Source organism: Hibiscus syriacus, unplaced genomic scaffold, assembly GCF_006381635.1.
Source record: "Hibiscus syriacus cultivar Baekdansim isolate YM2019G1 unplaced genomic scaffold, ASM638163v2 tig00110013_pilon, whole genome shotgun sequence".
Lineage (NCBI taxonomy): Eukaryota > Viridiplantae > Streptophyta > Magnoliopsida > Malvales > Malvaceae > Hibiscus > Hibiscus syriacus.
The window spans coordinates 2,100,967-2,117,667 of NW_024062563.1; the positions used below are offsets into that span (position 1 = coordinate 2,100,967).

The 16,701-nt window shown below is 36.0% G+C and overlaps 1 protein-coding gene across 2 annotated transcripts; it reads left to right on the forward strand.

The window, feature by feature from the left end:
* Positions 1–209: 209 nt before the first annotated feature.
* On the forward strand, positions 210–5,864 carry LOC120212507 (uncharacterized protein At2g33490-like). Of its 2 annotated transcripts, XM_039210786.1 has the most exons (11): positions 210–491; positions 1,414–1,486; positions 1,906–1,980; positions 2,134–2,195; positions 2,796–2,864; positions 3,009–3,037; positions 3,117–3,324; positions 3,435–3,659; positions 4,238–4,291; positions 4,426–5,443; positions 5,545–5,864. In XM_039210786.1, exons 1-11 carry the CDS (start codon positions 378–380, stop codon positions 5,553–5,555), a joined length of 1,938 nt encoding a protein of 645 aa, XP_039066717.1. In that variant the 5' UTR covers positions 210–377; the 3' UTR covers positions 5,556–5,864. The 2 variants fall into 2 exon arrangements, with proteins under 2 accessions (XP_039066717.1, XP_039066718.1); XM_039210787.1 differs by lacking the exon at positions 1,906–1,980.
* The last annotated feature ends 10,837 nt before the right edge of the window (positions 5,865–16,701 follow it).

A 16,701-nucleotide genomic window follows, 5' to 3' on the forward strand; every position in this document is an offset into this window, starting at 1 on the left:
AAATTTAATTTAAATTACTCGAAATCTATCTCATCTAATTTATAATCTTTAGCTGAAACACGGGGACAAAGGGTGTAAAATATTAATAATAATAATAATAATAATTAAATCTAAGTAATATTTTCAGCGGAAAAATAATAATTTTATGAATTAATCAACCTGTTTAAAAAATCTCTTCGCTCCAAGGGAATGGATGTAAAATTGGAGCGTGAATCGGGTTTTTCCATGGCCCGGGTTTTCGAGAGTTGAAATTTGCTTGGATTTTCATTTAATATTCTCAGGAAATTTTGATTCTCTGAGGAAACGAAAGGAGCTCACGGATTTTTTTCATCTCTTTGTTTGGCTAATTGCGTTAGGTTTTTCTTTTTCCTTTTGAAATGAAGTCTTCGTGGGGTAAACTAAGAAGATTTGCGCATCACAAGAACGATGACAAGGATAAATTAGATTTTTTATCCTCAGCTCATTTGGACGAACTCGCCCAGGCGGCTCAGGTACTTTTATTTATTTATTTATTTCATTTTTCTTCTCTCTTTTTAAGTTATGTTTGAGCTTTGGTTGGATTTAAATGCAGATTAAGGTTACTTTGTTAATTGGGAACCGAATCGACTCCTATTGTTTCTATTTCTGAAAGTGTAGAAATGATGTCATGTTATTTGAACTGTAATTGAATGGATCGAGTTCAGTTGAGTGAAGCGAGCTTCTAATGCGTAATTTCACACACACACACACACACACACACACACATATATATATATATATAAATGGAATATTATTGCTTTGGGGGAATGGTAGAAATTTTAATCCATTAGGTTTAAACGTTAAGAAAATATGAATTGCTTTAGGATTGGGAGAATCCAAATCTGGATTAGAATATCTACAGAGAAGTTGCAGGCTTCTGTGTTTAATAATAGTGTATGAGCTCTTAGTAGATGGGTTTAATACCATAATCTCGATAACGAAGTAGAAAAAAGGTGGAGTACTAGAAACCGATGTGAAAGAAACTCTTAAGCTTTAGCTATGAAAAATGCTATACACCAATTAGATACCTATGCCGTCTTGATCATCCTTGTTAGGAACCCTAAATTGATTATGATTTGAAATAGGTATTAATTTTCATTAATTGAAGACTTTACTGATCACTGCCGCTCTAAATATCCATTGTAATTATCCTTTGTTTTGTTTATGTTTTAGTTTATTTAGTTAGTTCAGTAGTTAATTATTATTTCTTATTATTTGTAGCAAATGAGTTGTTAGATTTAATATTTAGTGATAGCCTTATGCTTTTGTATTTCTATATGAAAACTTACAACATTCTCCTTTAATGACTAATGCTTCGTGGAGGTTATCTTTGGTCAATTTGAAAGATTATAAATAGATTTTTCTTTTCTTTTTTTCATTTGGCTGCATTTACAGGATATGCAAGAGATGAGAAATTGCTATGATAGCTTACTTTTGGCAGCTGCAGCAACAGCTAACAGTGCATATGGTAAACATAATATGTGTTATATTGTCAGATTAATTGTAGGTATCACTGTGTTTTGCCACCCTTGTATTTCTAAAGGTTGGCTATGCCAATTACACGTTAATGTTATATGGTACTTTTCCAGCCAAAAGAAACTGGTGGGTTTTGAAGAAACAATTGGTTTCAGAAATAACATGATTATGTTTTTATTTTCTTAAAGAATGTTTCAATATCAGCTGATGTGTAGTCATACATGTTCCCTGATGTGGAATCCATATGAATCTATAAACAGCACACACACAAAAAAATCTTTTTTATTGTTACCCTGCAGCACATTCTAAGACCACCTTGCTCAAGCTGTTTGATTACCTAAAATCAGAGAAACTTAAACGTTATGAAACATAGTGTTGAATGATTATACCTTTGACAAGAATTTTATTCAGAATTCTCAGAGTCACTACAAGAAATGGGCTCCTGTCTGCAAGGAAAAAGGCTTCTACCCGATGATGAAGAAGGCCGTAAGTAGATTCCTTTGCTTTCTTAAGTTGGTTGGGCTGTTAGATCATTAATAGGCACATGCTGTGGAATAGGGAATGTCAGAAGATGGTATCCCTGCTCCATGTTATTGTGATATAATGGTTCTGCTGTAATTACATTGCACTTATTTGCAGGGAGGATTCTGTTAATGTTGGGCAACTTGCAGTTTGAACTCCGAAAACTTGTGGATAACTATGTGAGTGTTAATCATATTCGCAAAGGCCTAAGGACATTTTTGCTCTTGAACTTCTTAGAAAAATCACTTTGGCCCTTAAATTTTTTTGGCTTATTTTGGCCCTCAACTTCTATTTTTTGTGAAATTGAACCAATTGACGGAAAAAGTAAAAGATTTTTAATAGCTTTTGTACTTTTTTTAATAATTTTTCATATTTTTTTCTGATTTTATAATTTCTAATAACATAAATACATATTATATTATTTTTACAATTTTTTAAAATTAATTTTTTTATTTTTTTAAATGTTTTTTTTTGTTGCAAAAAGACGTAATTGAAGTCAGTATTGGGAAACAGAGAAAATAGTTGACAGACAATTAAACAGGTTCATTACTTTTCCCATTAGTTGGTTCAATTTGACAAAACAAATCAGAAATGTGAAGGTCAAAAGAAGTGCAAAAAATTTTAAGGGCCCAAAAGACTTTTTTTAGAAGTTCGAAGGCCGAATATGTCATTCAGTCTATTCACAATTGAATAAAATAGATTTTTCCAAGAAATTTGTTATGTGTTGTGTATTCCAATAATCCTATTGCTTAGCCTTCCTGATGCTCATTGTGCTTCAGCGCTCACATATATTGCTGACAATTACAAATCCATCTGAGTCACTTCTCAATGAGCTTAGGACAGTTGAGGTTCGTTTGCTTAAATCTCTCTATTGTTTAATTAAGAAATTTTGAACACTAATTCTTACATGCCATTTGATAATTCTTTTATGTTTGTAAATATTATGTTGAAACTAGCATGCTTAGTGGCCTTTGTCTTGTTTGCTGGTGCAGGATATGAAGAGGCAGTGTGACGAAAAAAGGTGGATCACATTTTCTCTACATGCTTATTTTGGTTGGGCTATGCAAGTATTTTTTCTGAATTTGGTTCATTATCTTCAGAAATGTCTATGAATATTTGGTGGCGCAACAAAAAGAAAAAGGAAGGTCTAAAGGTGGAAAAGGTGAAACTTTCACTTTGCAGCAGTTACAAACAGCTCGTGATGAATACGATGAAGTGGCTACCCTTTGTGTTTTCCGATTGAAATCTTTGAAGCAAGGTCAATCCAGAAGTCTTGTAACACAAGCTGCTCGTCACCATGCAGCTCAGGTTTCTGAATTTATTTCTAAAAGTTTCTCATGCCAATGATTTCTGCCTTATCATAAGTTCAATGCCGATAACCTCCTCTCCTTTCATTTCTGTTTCTCTTGTGAGTGCAGTTGAATTTCTTTAGGAAAGGACTTAAAACACTTGAGGCAATTGAGCCTCATCTTAGGCAAGTTACAGAACAACAACACATTGATTACCAGTTCTGCGGCCTTGAAGATGATGAGGAAGAAGGTGTGATTGCCTATGACCCAAACAAAGAGGGGGAATTAAGTTTTGACTATAGAGAAAATGAGAAGGGGGTTTGTGTTACATCTGCATCAAGGAATTCAATGGAGGTCTGTTTCTTACGCTATTGTAAATTTATTAATTCATTTTTGGAGTTGTTTGGTTGTAAGCAAGAGTTGCACCCTTAAACATAAAGGCTTGGCGAAATTATTATGATGCCCAAAACTTGTCATATTTCACTTTGACCTTCTTATCCCCTATTTTTCCCCATTTTTAACTACTAGCAGGATGGTTTTTTTTTTTTTAGAATTCCATAGAAATTGTAGCTTATTTTGACTAGTTAAATGGTTCAATTCACTCTAGTTCTGGAGGAAGGGGATGATGTCATTTTTGAAGCTGTTATAGTTGAAAGCAATAGTTGCACCTTGCAAAAATGAGGTCCAAAACTTGTCATATTCCACTTTTCTCTTATCCCCTATTTCCCCCCATTTTTAACAATTAGTAGATTGGTTTCTTCAGCCAGAATTCCTTACAAGTCAGTTTATTTTTGTTAGTGCTCAATTCATTCTAGTTCTAGAGGAGGGGAATGATGCCATTATTATTTGTACATTGATCTTTTATTGTGATCCATTTCTGTGTGTCTGTTCTGGCACTTTTTATTCCTAAAATATGGTTGTTTATTCTTCAGGTAGATGAAGTAAGTTCTTCATTTCCCCAAACTTCGAAGATGGAAAATGCAGAGGTGAATCTCCACTCAATTGTCAATTTTGGCCCTATTTTTTTCTTAATCATGAATTTTTGACTTGTTAGTTTTGACGCTTGCAATATGTGGTTCTTAAAGTATATATAATATTATTTTCTGCTGTCTGCCTGTAGGTAAACCCAGAGAAAAGCCATGGGGATATTCAGGTCCCAAGTAGGGAGCATAGAGTGGGTAGCCATTCAGCCCCCATATTTCCAGAAAGGAAGATTGATCCCGCTGAAAGAGTAAAACAGATGCTGCAGTCATCTACAAGGAGGTCTAACGCATATGTCCTTCCAACACCAAATGATTCATCATTTGCAGCTTCTTCAAGAACAATTAGCTCCGTTTCCCGCTCGAGACCAACAAATGTTGTTGGACACCCACACAATTTATGGCATTCTTCCCCGCTAGAGCAAAAGAACCATGAGAAAGATTCTGGTAATGGTCAACCATCAGATTTTACCATCTTGAATTCTGAGTCAGTTCCCAAGAACAGCAATAGTAATAATACCTCTACGCAACTACCCCCACCTTTGACTGAAGGACAAGAATCTACCCAGCTGGACATCTCCTCTGAAGCCAAAAATATAAAGAGAAAATCTGTTTCTGGCCCGTTAACTAGTAAACAATTGTTAACAAAGCCTGTTTTATCGGGAAGCAGTTCTATTCCATCAGCCGAACTTCCCAATTTAGCTTCTGCAGTATTTTCTCATGTAACGATTCCTCGATCATTGTCACCACTCAAAGTATCCCCAACTGCATCACCCCCTCTTATTTCTTCACCCAAACCAAATGAGCTTCACGAGCTTCCGAGGCCTCCTGATAGTTTAGCAGCCAAGTCAGCTAAACCTCCTGCCTTGGTTGGTCACTATGCTTCACTAATCTCAAGAAATCAAGAACTTTCTGTGAATCATATTCTTCCACTGGCAGCAAGTGGATCATCTCGTCTTCCAACTCCACCTTTGATAGTACCTCGAAGTTTCTCTATGCCTTCTCGCAATCAAAGAGCTTCGGCGAATCATTTTTCCAGGCTTTTGGAGACTCCACAAGTTCCAGACAAGGATGGAGAGGTTGCATTGCCTTTGTTGATGCCCATTAAACCAATACCCAGTGTTTCCGAAATGGCATCTCATTCTGACCAAATCAGAGGTAATTGGAGCTTCATTCCATTACTTCTTTTTTCTGCAAGTCGGTACATTACTATTTGCCATGTTTTATTCGTTTGTGAGATAATGTTGGAGTGTATGCAGGTGGGAGCTGATTCATTTGTGACTCGTCGAACCTTTATCCAGAAAGTCGGAGTAGGTGAGGTGCTGTGTGTAAATATGAGGTTTAGCGATGTGTTAGTAAGTGTGTGATCCCAAATCTTGATTAGGCTGCCATATTTATCGAGTATTAATGATAAGAAGTTCCCACGATTGCAGTGATCGTTGTTGTTTAACACGTATATTGTCCGTTGTTCACATAAGGAAATTGTTTTTGTTGTTTGATCTTTGATGTAAGCTGTGCTGTGGAAGCACCCTATGGGAAAAAAGGATTTGGGATTTGCCAGTTAAACGACCCAGAAATATGTTGAACTTCAATCTTTTTCATAGTTACTTTTTTCTTTGTTTCACACATGAATGAATGAAAACAAAGCAATTGAGTAAAGCCCTGATTTGGAAAAACAGATCGAAGAACTTAAATGCAATGTCTGATATTATTACAAGATAGTATTTATGTATATTTTTTTTGGTTTAATGATAATTTAGGTATATCATGTAACTGTTTGAATCCGAATTTTTTAAAAAGAAGAATATTTTTTTTTAACTAAAATCACTCAATAGATTCCTTTCAAACTTACATTTATCTTGCGGGATTCGAAAACATTCAAATTTATTTCATCCACTTCAGAGAGCATTTTTTAATATGAAAATGCATAAACAATATTTCATCTTTTATTAAGCATTTAATATCAAATCACCTAATTTTCTCAATTAAAGATCTCTTAAAATCATGAATTACACAATTCATTTAATTTTAATTAAGTTCATTAACTGGATGAAACTTTTCATTAGTATAACTGTTTCTGGAATCAACACAGTATATATAGCTTGAAGACATTTACTAAAGACTTGCATTGTTTGAATTTATTAATTTTCATCTGATATGAAATCGACTTAAGGAAAATTAAATTTATACTTAAAAATTCAAAAATATCTATACTGATAAAAAAACACCACTTCAATCATAATTAATAGTAACTTTCAAATTCACTTATGGTAACTTCTCTCCTCTTTATAGAAAAAAAAATCCAAGACACAACCAACACTCATAATAACACAACATATGAATATATAAATCCAACTTTAAATTTGATACATTGTTAAATATAAATTTAGGTACTCCGCTACATTATATCTATCTAGGGATAGGTATGAGTCAAGTTAGGTTGAAATTTTAATCGATTAGAATTCGATTTAAATATCACATTTTTTTCATTTTCCATTTGATTTGATTTGAGTTTAGAGAGTGTAGAACTAATATTTTGATATAACAAATAAGGGCAAAATGTTTTTGGATTAAATTGAATTTATTCAAAGTTTTCATTAAAATAATTCAAAGTCCAATCAAAATCTTAAAATGAGTATTTTGACTAGAAGTTTTGAAACTTCTACAAGAGTTTTGAAACTTTGCAAGACAGTTTCCCGAAAAGTTTTGATACTTTCCAATAGTTTCGAAATGATCTCAAGAGTTTCGAAACTTTCATTAAAGTTTCGATACTTTGGGTCCAACAGTCATATTTTTCCAACAGCTCTTTCGAAGAGTTTTGAAACTTTCCTCATAGTTTCAAAACTTTGTGTGCATAAAGTCTTCCAACGACTCAAAAACCTTCCCAAACGGCTAGAAACGACTAATAACTCATTCCAACATATAAAAATAAGTTCAAGACACCTGAAGAAGGTGACCAACACATATCCAAACAATCAAACACAAGAGAAAAGATTTTCATTCTTTATTTCTCTTTCTCTTGTAAATACTTTGTTTTTTGTGAGCTTTAATTTGCAAACATCTTACTTTTTTAGAGGTTTTCTTGTTTACAATTCTTTTCCTTTGTAAAAGGATTTTGATTCTAGCTAAGCCTTTGAAAAGCTAGGGAGATTGTAAAGGTTATCTCTTTATCCTTGAAAACGAAAGAACAAATTAGTGGATTTGTTGGAAAAACCTAAGTGAGGAGCTTAGATAGTGGATGTAGACTTTATTGAGGGAGTTGAACCACTATAAATAATTGTGCAAATTTTCCTATCTTTTTACTCCTTACTCCCTAAACTTCAAAAAAGTCAATTCACACCTCTTGGAATATTTCGGTTGATCGAACGAGCTTCATCGATCCCAACAATTGGTATAAGAGCAGGTCACAAATCGAAGGTCTAACAACCTTGTGAATATCCTTGAAGGCTCCTATCAATATCCTAAAGCAACCAAGAAGATGACTTTTTCCTTTGGCGCTTACTACATCGAAGATTCTCAACCAGTTAACAAGCCACCCTATTTCAATAGAGCAAATTATGCTTATTGAAAAAAATATGATGATGCCCTTCATTCAAGCTACCGATCTAGATGCTTAGAGCTCTATCTTGGCAGGTCATTCTACTCCAACTAGAGATATGGAAGAATGGAGTGAAAGAGAGAGAAAAAAGTTCTAACTCAATGCTAAAGCCATGCACATTTTGTTTTGTGCATCAGACCCGGATGAATATGGAAGAGTCTCATTTTGTTCAAATGCCAAGGAGATTTGAGACAAGCTCCAAGTCCCTAATGAAGGAACCAATGAAGTAAGTGAAACAAAAATTGGTCTTCTCAATCATAGCTACGAGAATTTCAAGATGAAATTGGATAAAGACATCAAAGTTATAATGGATAGATTTCCCATTATTGTCAACGGTCTCAAGGGATATGGAAAATCATCCCTAACGAGAAGCTTGTTAGAAAGATGATATATTTTTTTCCAAAATCTTGGCAATCGAAGAAGAAGACGATCATTGAAGCGAAGAACTTAAAAAATCTATCGCTTGATGAACTTATTGACTCCTTTCTCACTCATGAGATGATGGAAAAGAAGGAAGAACAATAAGAAGATAATAAACAAGAAAAGAAAGAAAAAGGTGTTGCCTTGAAATCCTCCACACAAGATGAAAGCTCATCAAGTGAAGAAGATGATGAATAAGAAGAAATAATCAAGTTCTTCAAGAAATTCCAACGATTCATGACATCCAAAGAAGACAATAAGCATGAATCGAGCAAGAAGAAGTGTCCCCATGTATGCTTTGATGCCAAAGGATGAGACATGTCAAGTATGGATGTCCTCTCCTAAACAAGAAGGGATCAAACAAAAAGAAAGCATTTGTAGCGGCTTGGAGTGATGAATAAGACTTCGATGATGAAGTAGCCAACCTATGTCTCATGGCCATTCAAGAAGATTCAATGGTAACTTTTAACTCTTTTGATTCATATTTTTATTCATTTAAAAAGTTACAAGATGCCTATGATGAGTTGTATTTGGAATTTGAGACCATGAATTTCAAATATAAGAAATTAATTTCAAAATTTAAAGTTGAAAATGATTTGATTTTGAAAGCAAAAGTTAATTTTGAAAAACAAAATGAAGCTTTGAAAAATGATTTAGAGCTTTCAAAAATTAAAATCAATGATTTACAAAAAGAAAATTTTGATTTAAAAGTTAAGCTTCAAAGCTTAACAAAAGAAAAAGAATTAATTTCTAAAAATAACTCATTATGTTTAAAAATGATCACATTGTCATTTGGAACATACTTGTCCTTTAAAGAAAGGAAAATGTTTTAAAATTAAAAAATTATGGGTTCCAAAAGGATAAAGGGGCATTGAAACTAATGTTCAAGGATCCAAAACAATTTGGATACCAAAATCCAAATAAGTGTCTCTTGTAGGTGTGTGGGAGCAATAGTGACAAAGTGAAGAAATTGATATGCTTGGCCACACTTGAAAAGGAATGAGTAATCTCTAAGCTTAATGTTATTAATTTTTATATAATTGGTTGCCTATTTGTTTTAAGCATGCATGAGTTTTGATCTTAAATGATTATGTATTGTTTCTCATCTCATGTATGTTGAAAAGTGTATTATAATGGACATTTTAAAGTTTTAATGATTTTTCATAATTTTTAGTTCATCATAATGATTTTTTGTCAAAATTTGGTTTTAATGTTTGTTTTACAAATTTTGATTTTTGACTTTTAACTTAAATGCTTATTGTCCGCTATTTGTGAGTACTAATTATGGATGAAGAATTATGTGCAAGTATACACAATCGAACAAGTAATACAGTGATGAGTGAGTATCGTTCTCCACAAGGATTGGGGGAAATCAAATAAGTTTGTCACGACACTTTACTTTGTCACCTAAGTAAAGTTAGTGATGGTATTTGCAAATTAAAATGATGTGGCAAAATGAATGGATGTTGTGGAAATTGTCTGATGGTAATATGGTAGCAAATGGATATGATATGGCAAATTAAATTATGCTGAGTGCAAACAAATAAAAATATAAAGGCAAAATAAACTGTAAATACTGGATTTGCTTATAAAGACTTTAGACTCCTCACACGACAAGCTACTATGAGAATGAGTGATAGGAGTTACTTAGGAAAATCTAGGTCTACTTCTCATAATGGTCTTACTTTTATGCTTTATATGCCCGACAGAGTTTACTAAGGCTGCCCTATACTATCTTAGTTAAGGGACTCGACAGATTGAAGATGCCTTGGCAAAACCGATTGGCGTTAGCTACTGCAGGGATCCTATTGGTCCAGATAACAGGATATGTCTCGGCAATACCTTTTTGCTGCAGCATTAACATCTAACCTGTCAATCGTGCACTACTCCTTTTAGTCGAATGAAATCTAGCCTTATCTCTAAGGTGGATTAGGCCTAGTTACTATCTAGAACCCCTTGCTTATGTGGTTTCTCCCTAATTTCTCTCGAATACTAAAGATGTGCTACTTAGACATTCTCTCGAACAATAAGTAATCTCCTAAGGAATGACTACTCTCGTAGCTCTTACAACCTTAAGGAACCACTAAGCTTCATAAACAAAACAAAATATAACATAGAAAAATAACCATTCATTAAAGCAAAACTTAAATATCCAAAATAAACTCCCACCAAATAGGATTAGTTCATGGTGGGGTTCGAAATAAGCAAGCACAAAGCAAGTTAATATGTTCCTTACAACCCAAATAATAAATAACAAAAGCAAAGAGCAAAGGGAATGAGAAAAGCCTTCGACGTGCACTGTCGGAGCTTCTCTCGGCCACCACGAACTGTCCCAGCTATCTAGCTCCTCTCAGATGTCTAGAATGCCACTGCCTTTAGCTTATCAGCGGAGGAATTCCATGGTAAAAATGATTGATGAAAAAAAAGAGAGAACTTTTTCTCTGAATTTTTAGGCTCTTGGCGACTGTTTAAAAATCTCCAAAGTCTCCTTAAAAAGTCATGCTTCATCTTTTATTTATAGGGGAGAATAAACCTAGGGTTTTGTGTTAAAATCACATTACTACCCTAAAGTTCATTCATTTTATGTGAGAGTCGGTGCAAAGATGGTAATTGGCCCCTCCTTTATGGCTGATTACAGAAATCACGTTTTATGCCATGACAGCCGACTCTTACTAAAAATATTTTCTTTGACTTTTTCTGCCCAAAATGTCGTCCGATTTATCACGGCAATCAAATTTTGCTCATAGTCTCATCATGTCATGGCAATTCCCTTTTGCTTATCATTTCTCCCAAATTCTGCACATCATCAAACAAAACACCTTCCCCATAAAATAGCACTGATTACAAAATAAAAATGCCTCGGCAAACATAATTCTACCACATGCAACTATATGCTCTTAAATGCATCTATATGATCCTATATGAGCTTTTAGACAGTCAATAACTTAAGTGAAAAGGTCACAAATATGACCTTTTTATGGAGTTATCAACCCCCAAACTTAAGCTATTACTTGTCCTCAAGTAATGGATAATATTAAGCAAAATAAAAAATACCATGGCAAGTTTAGAAGAAGAATAGTTATATGGGATATAATTTCAACCCTCAAAACATTTGGCTTCAACATGCTAGACTAGTTTGAGAAATGAAGTACTGTACCCTAGGGCAAAATTCTTTGTGTGGGTGTGTGTGTTTGTATCCATCCATGCTTAATAAACCTAAAAATTATCTACGCAAGTTTTCTTGTTTTGCCACAACATTTACAATTTTTACTCCCACATTGTTTTCTTTTACTTTTTGCTTTTTTTTAACACTGCTACAAGGGGAGTCAGCCCATCACACCTACTATCCCACACTCTAGGTGAAATGGAGCATACCTTCCACCCCCGAGCTAGTCAGGTAGAGTCATCCCGTGACTACTTTGATTCACTCATATACCATAGCTGCCATTTATTTTTTTATTTGTAATTTTCAGGAAAGGCCATGGCATAGCGGAGTTTCCATCTTCAGATATGCCGAAGCATTTATTCACAACTTCATTTTTTTACAAAGTGGGGTTTTCATCGTTTATGCCAAGACATGTAAGAGTTCTCTTATAAAAAATTTATAAGTTCCTTAAGCATGAAAAACATACAATCGTGTATTCAAAGGTTTCAAAGAAGCAAGTCCTAGAGTTGGTTCTATCATCCTCAACAGTCATGTACATTCAATCCTAGCCATCAAGAATTCATCATCATCGGGCATCCTTAATTTATTCCAGAAAACCAATTCAACCACTTAATAATGTCATGGCATATTCATTCTACTACTATTATCATGCAATGATTTAAGAACCCTACCTCCCCAAACTTGATAGAAGCATTGTCCTCAATGCTAAATAAAAACTAAGGAAAATCTAAACTACATGCTATGAAATTCAATGCAATGCAAGGTACCTTGACTTTATGCTTGTAGTGGTGCGGCAGTCGTGCGACGTGTGCACTTTTGTAATTATGTGGGGCTAAAATGTTCAGAATATGAGGTTGGTACGGTTGAAATCTGGATTGACCCTAACCTTGCAAAGAAAAATAAAATAGTAAAATAAAAGGAAACTGAATAAAAACAATAACAAAATAAACATTTATTTATGCACAAGAGTAAATCTAAAATGTCACGGCATCCTTAAGATATTGGGCCAGTATCAACTTCATGCAAGAAAAGTGTAGTCTTGTCACGCAATGGTGGGACTCCTCGGTATGCCTTCAGGCTCTGGCCATTGACTTTAAAGACGGACCCATCATCCATGTTCTTGATATCCACAGCGCCATACGGGTAAACATGGTGGAATTCGAATGGTCTCGACCATCGTGACTTCAGTTTGCCAGGGAAGAGTTTGAGCCTAGAGTTAAACAAGAGCACTTTCTGTCCAACATGAAAATGCCGTGGCAAAATAATTTTGTCATGCCACTTCTTCATTTTTTCCTTGTAGAGCTTGGCATTTTCATATGCTTGTGCTCGAAACTCTTTATCTCATTCAGATTGAGCAGTCGTTTCTCCCCAACTAGTCGTGTGTCGAAGTTTAGCTTCTTGATTGCCCAGTATGCCTTATGTTCTAGCTCAACTGGCAGATGTCAGGCTTTTCCAAATACCATCTTGAAGGGTGATATTCCCAAAGGTGTTTTACATGTCGTCCGGTATGCCCATAGCGCTTCATCGAGTTTTGGGGACCAGTCTTTCCTTTGGGGGTTCACCATCTTCTTGAGAATATGCTTGACTTCACGGTTGGAAACTTCAGCTTGCCCATTTGTTTGTGGGTGATATGCCGTGGCAATTTTATGTCACACTCCGTATTTCTGCAATGCCTTGGCAATTAGCTTGTTGTCAAAGTGGGTGCCCTCGACACTGATAATGGCTCTTGGTGCTCCAAATCGAGTGAAAATATTCATATGAAGGAACTTGAGAACCATCTTTGAGTCATTCCTTAGTGTCGCAATCGCTTCAACCCACTTGGATACGTAGTCCACCGCGAGTAAAATATATAAGTTTCCAAAAGAAGATGGGATTTGTCCCATAAAATTGATGCCCCAAACATCGAATAGCTCTATCTCCAAAATATTTTACAATGACATTTCGTGTAGTCTGGAAATGTTCCAGTACGCTGACATCTGTCGCAGGCCTTGCAAAATTCGTGGGCATCCTTAAATAGCGATGGCCAGTAGAAGCCTGATTGGAGGACATTGGCAGCAGTCCTCGTACCTCCAAAATGCCCTCCATAGGGTGTGTGTGGTAATGGTGTAAGATATCATGTTGCTCCTCTTCGGGGACACACCATCGAATCATTTGATTGACACATTGCTTGAACAAGTATGGTTCATCCCAAAAATAAACTTGGCTTAATGCATTAACCTCTTTTTGCCCTGGCTGTTCAATTCATATGAAAAAACACAACTAACAAGAAAATTAACGAGGTCAGCGTACCACAGAATTGTCGTGGCATATAAAATTTTCTTGTCAGGGAATTATTCTTTAATATAAAAAATGTCATGGCATTCTGAAATGTTTTCTAGCCTAGATAGATGGTCTGCAACCTGATTTTCAGTACCTTTCCTATCAATTACCTCTAAGTCAAACTCTTGCAGGAGTAATATCCATCTAATCAATCTAGGCTTGGCATCTTTTTTGTTCACTAAGTATTTTATAGCTGAGTGATCAGTGTGAACTATGACCTTGGTGCCTATTAAGTATGGCCTAAACTTGTCAAATGCAAATACCACAACAAGTAATTCTTTCTCAGTGGTAGTATAGTTCAATTGTGCCTCATTCAAGGTATGGCTAGCATAATATATAACATGAAAAATTTTACCTCTACGTTGCCCAAGCACAGGTCCCATGGCAAAATCACTTGCATCACACATTAGTTCGAACGTGTCGTCTAATCTGGAGAAACTACGATCGGTACAGAGATAAGTCTTTGCTTCAGCTCTTTAAATGTGCCATGGCATTTCTGATCAAACACGAATGGTTGGTTCTGTTGAAGCAGGGTGCACAAGGGCATGTCCAAGGAAACTCCGAATGCCCTTGACAGAAGTTGGTGGGGGTAGCTTCTCGATCACCTCAATCTTGGCTTTGTCTACCTCATGCCCTTCGCAGAAATTTTATGGCCTAGAACAATGCCTTCAGTTACCATGAAATGGCATTTTTCCAGTTCAGCACGAGATCGGCTTCCTCACATTGCTTCAGTACCTTTTCCAAATTGCCGATGCATTTTTGAAAATCATCTCCAGAAACAGAAAAATCATCCATGAAAATTTCCAGGAAATCCACAACCATGTCAGAAAATATGGCTTGCATGCAGCGCTGAAAAGTTGACGGGGTATTATAGAGTCCAAAAGGCATTCTTCTTAAAACATACGTGCCATAAGGACACATAAATATTGAATTCTCTTAGTCCTCCGGTGCGATGGCAATTTGATTATACCCCGAGTATCCGCCAAGAAAAAATAAAATGCCTTGCCAGCAAGTCGATCCAGCATTTGATCGATGAACGGTAAAGGAAAATGATCATTCTTGGTGGCCTTGTTGAGCTTGCGGTAGTCCATGCAGATTCGCCACCCGGTGACTGTGTGTGTAGGTAGCAACTCGTTGTTTTCGCTTGTCACCACAGTCGTGCCTCCATTCCTTGGCACACATTGGATGAGACTCACCCAAGAGCTATCCGAAATGGGGTAAATCACTCCAGTATCAAGCCATTTAAGAATCTCTTTCATCACGACTTACTTCATGATTAGATTTAATCTTCGCTGCGGCTCTATAGATTTCCATGGCATTCTTCCAGTAGGATTTTGTGCATGTATAATTAGACTTATTCCCTTCAGATCTACCATCGTCCATCCTAACGCTCTCTTAAGCTGTGACAAAACACTTAACAAATTAGATTCTTGGTTAGGAGTAAGGGCAGAGTAAATAATCACATGCAAAGTTTCATTACTACCCAGATAATCATATTTAAGATGTTGTGGAAAATTCTTAAGTTCTAGGTTAGGAGCATGTTGTAATGAGGGCTTAGGAGGAATAAACTCTTCAAAATTCAAAGGTTCAAAATGCGTACCTAGGCTAGCTTTGAGGAAGATAGCCTATTGTTCCTCGATAGAAAAATCATTAGGCTCTCCAGTCTTTAAGTCTTCGAATAACCCCTCATCAGGTCCCATCTGAATGAAATTGTCTTGGCAAAATTGATCTACTTCTTTCGTCATTACTGTATCTACTTCTAAAATGCTTTGGCATTCTTCAGAATCATCCATGTATATTGAGGGATCGGAAGACATTCACAGTGACATGTTGATCGGCCACTCTCATGGTCAGCTCTCCCCTTTCGCAGTCGATGAGAATACGCCCGGTAGCTAGGAAGGGTCTCCCCAAGATGATGGGTGCTGTGAAATCGACATCACAGTCCAGAATCAGAAAATCAACAGGAAAAACGAACTTGTCAACCTGCACGATGACATCTTCAATTCACCCTTCAGGATACACATGTGATCGATCAGCTAATTGCAAGATAACAGATCTGGGTCTCGCATTTCCTATCCCAAGCTTCACGAAAATTGACTTAGGCATCAAGTTCACGCTTGAGCCAAGGTCACATAGTGTCTTCCCAACAAATATGTCTCCTATCAAACATGAGATGATAAAACTGCCCGTATCATGTCTCTTCGGTGGCAGCTTGCTTAAGGATGAGCAAAATTCTTTTGCCGTGGCAATTGTCTCGTACTGCTTAACCTTTATTTTCTTGGTCACAATCTCATTGAGGAACTTAGCATATGTAGGCATTTGTTCCATAGCCTCTAGAAAAGGAACATTGATTTGAAGTTGACTCAGAATGTCAACAAACTTTCTGAATTGAATATCCTCGTTATGTTTTTTCAGTCTTTGCGGAAAAGAAAGTGGGGGTCTGGCTTCCTGTACGACGGGGTGGGAATAGAATTTACCTTGGCACTTTTGTTTGCTCCCTCAGTCACTTTACTTGATGAACTCTATCCTTATCCTCTTCCTCTGGTGCTTCTTCTAGCACTTCTTGATTAGCTTGTACAGTCTTAGGGGGTGAATTATCCTTCGATCTTCCCCCAAACTTGTCTTCGACATTAATTCATGTACCACTTCGTAGAGTTAGCACACTACAGTGCTCTTTGCTATGAGGTTTTGACTTCAGTGTCACTCGGCAAATTTCCTGGTCGTCGTTCTTGTAATGCCATGACAATTTGACCAACCTGATTCTCCAATATCCTCAGCGACGAACTGTGGCTCTGAAGTAGAGCCCCTTGGTTTTTGATGGAGGTTGCATGGTCTTGCAGCATTGTCTTCGTTGTTGGTATGAACTCTTGCATTGTGACCTCCAAAGAACTGGTGTTAGATGAAAATGGCCCT

What these genes read in the sequence shown, in the direction of transcription:
- LOC120212507 (XM_039210786.1), top strand. Translation starts at nt 378, where the DNA reads ATGAAGTCTTCGTGGGGTAAACTAAGAAGATTTGCGCATCACAAGAAC. An exon ending in ATGAGCTTAGGACAGTTGAG is followed by an intron (nt 2,865 to 3,008) that starts GTTCGTTTGCTT and finishes TTGCTGGTGCAG; the next exon opens with GATATGAAGAGGCAGTGTGA. An exon ending in CGAAGATGGAAAATGCAGAG is followed by an intron (nt 4,292 to 4,425) that starts GTGAATCTCCAC and finishes GTCTGCCTGTAG; the next exon opens with GTAAACCCAGAGAAAAGCCA.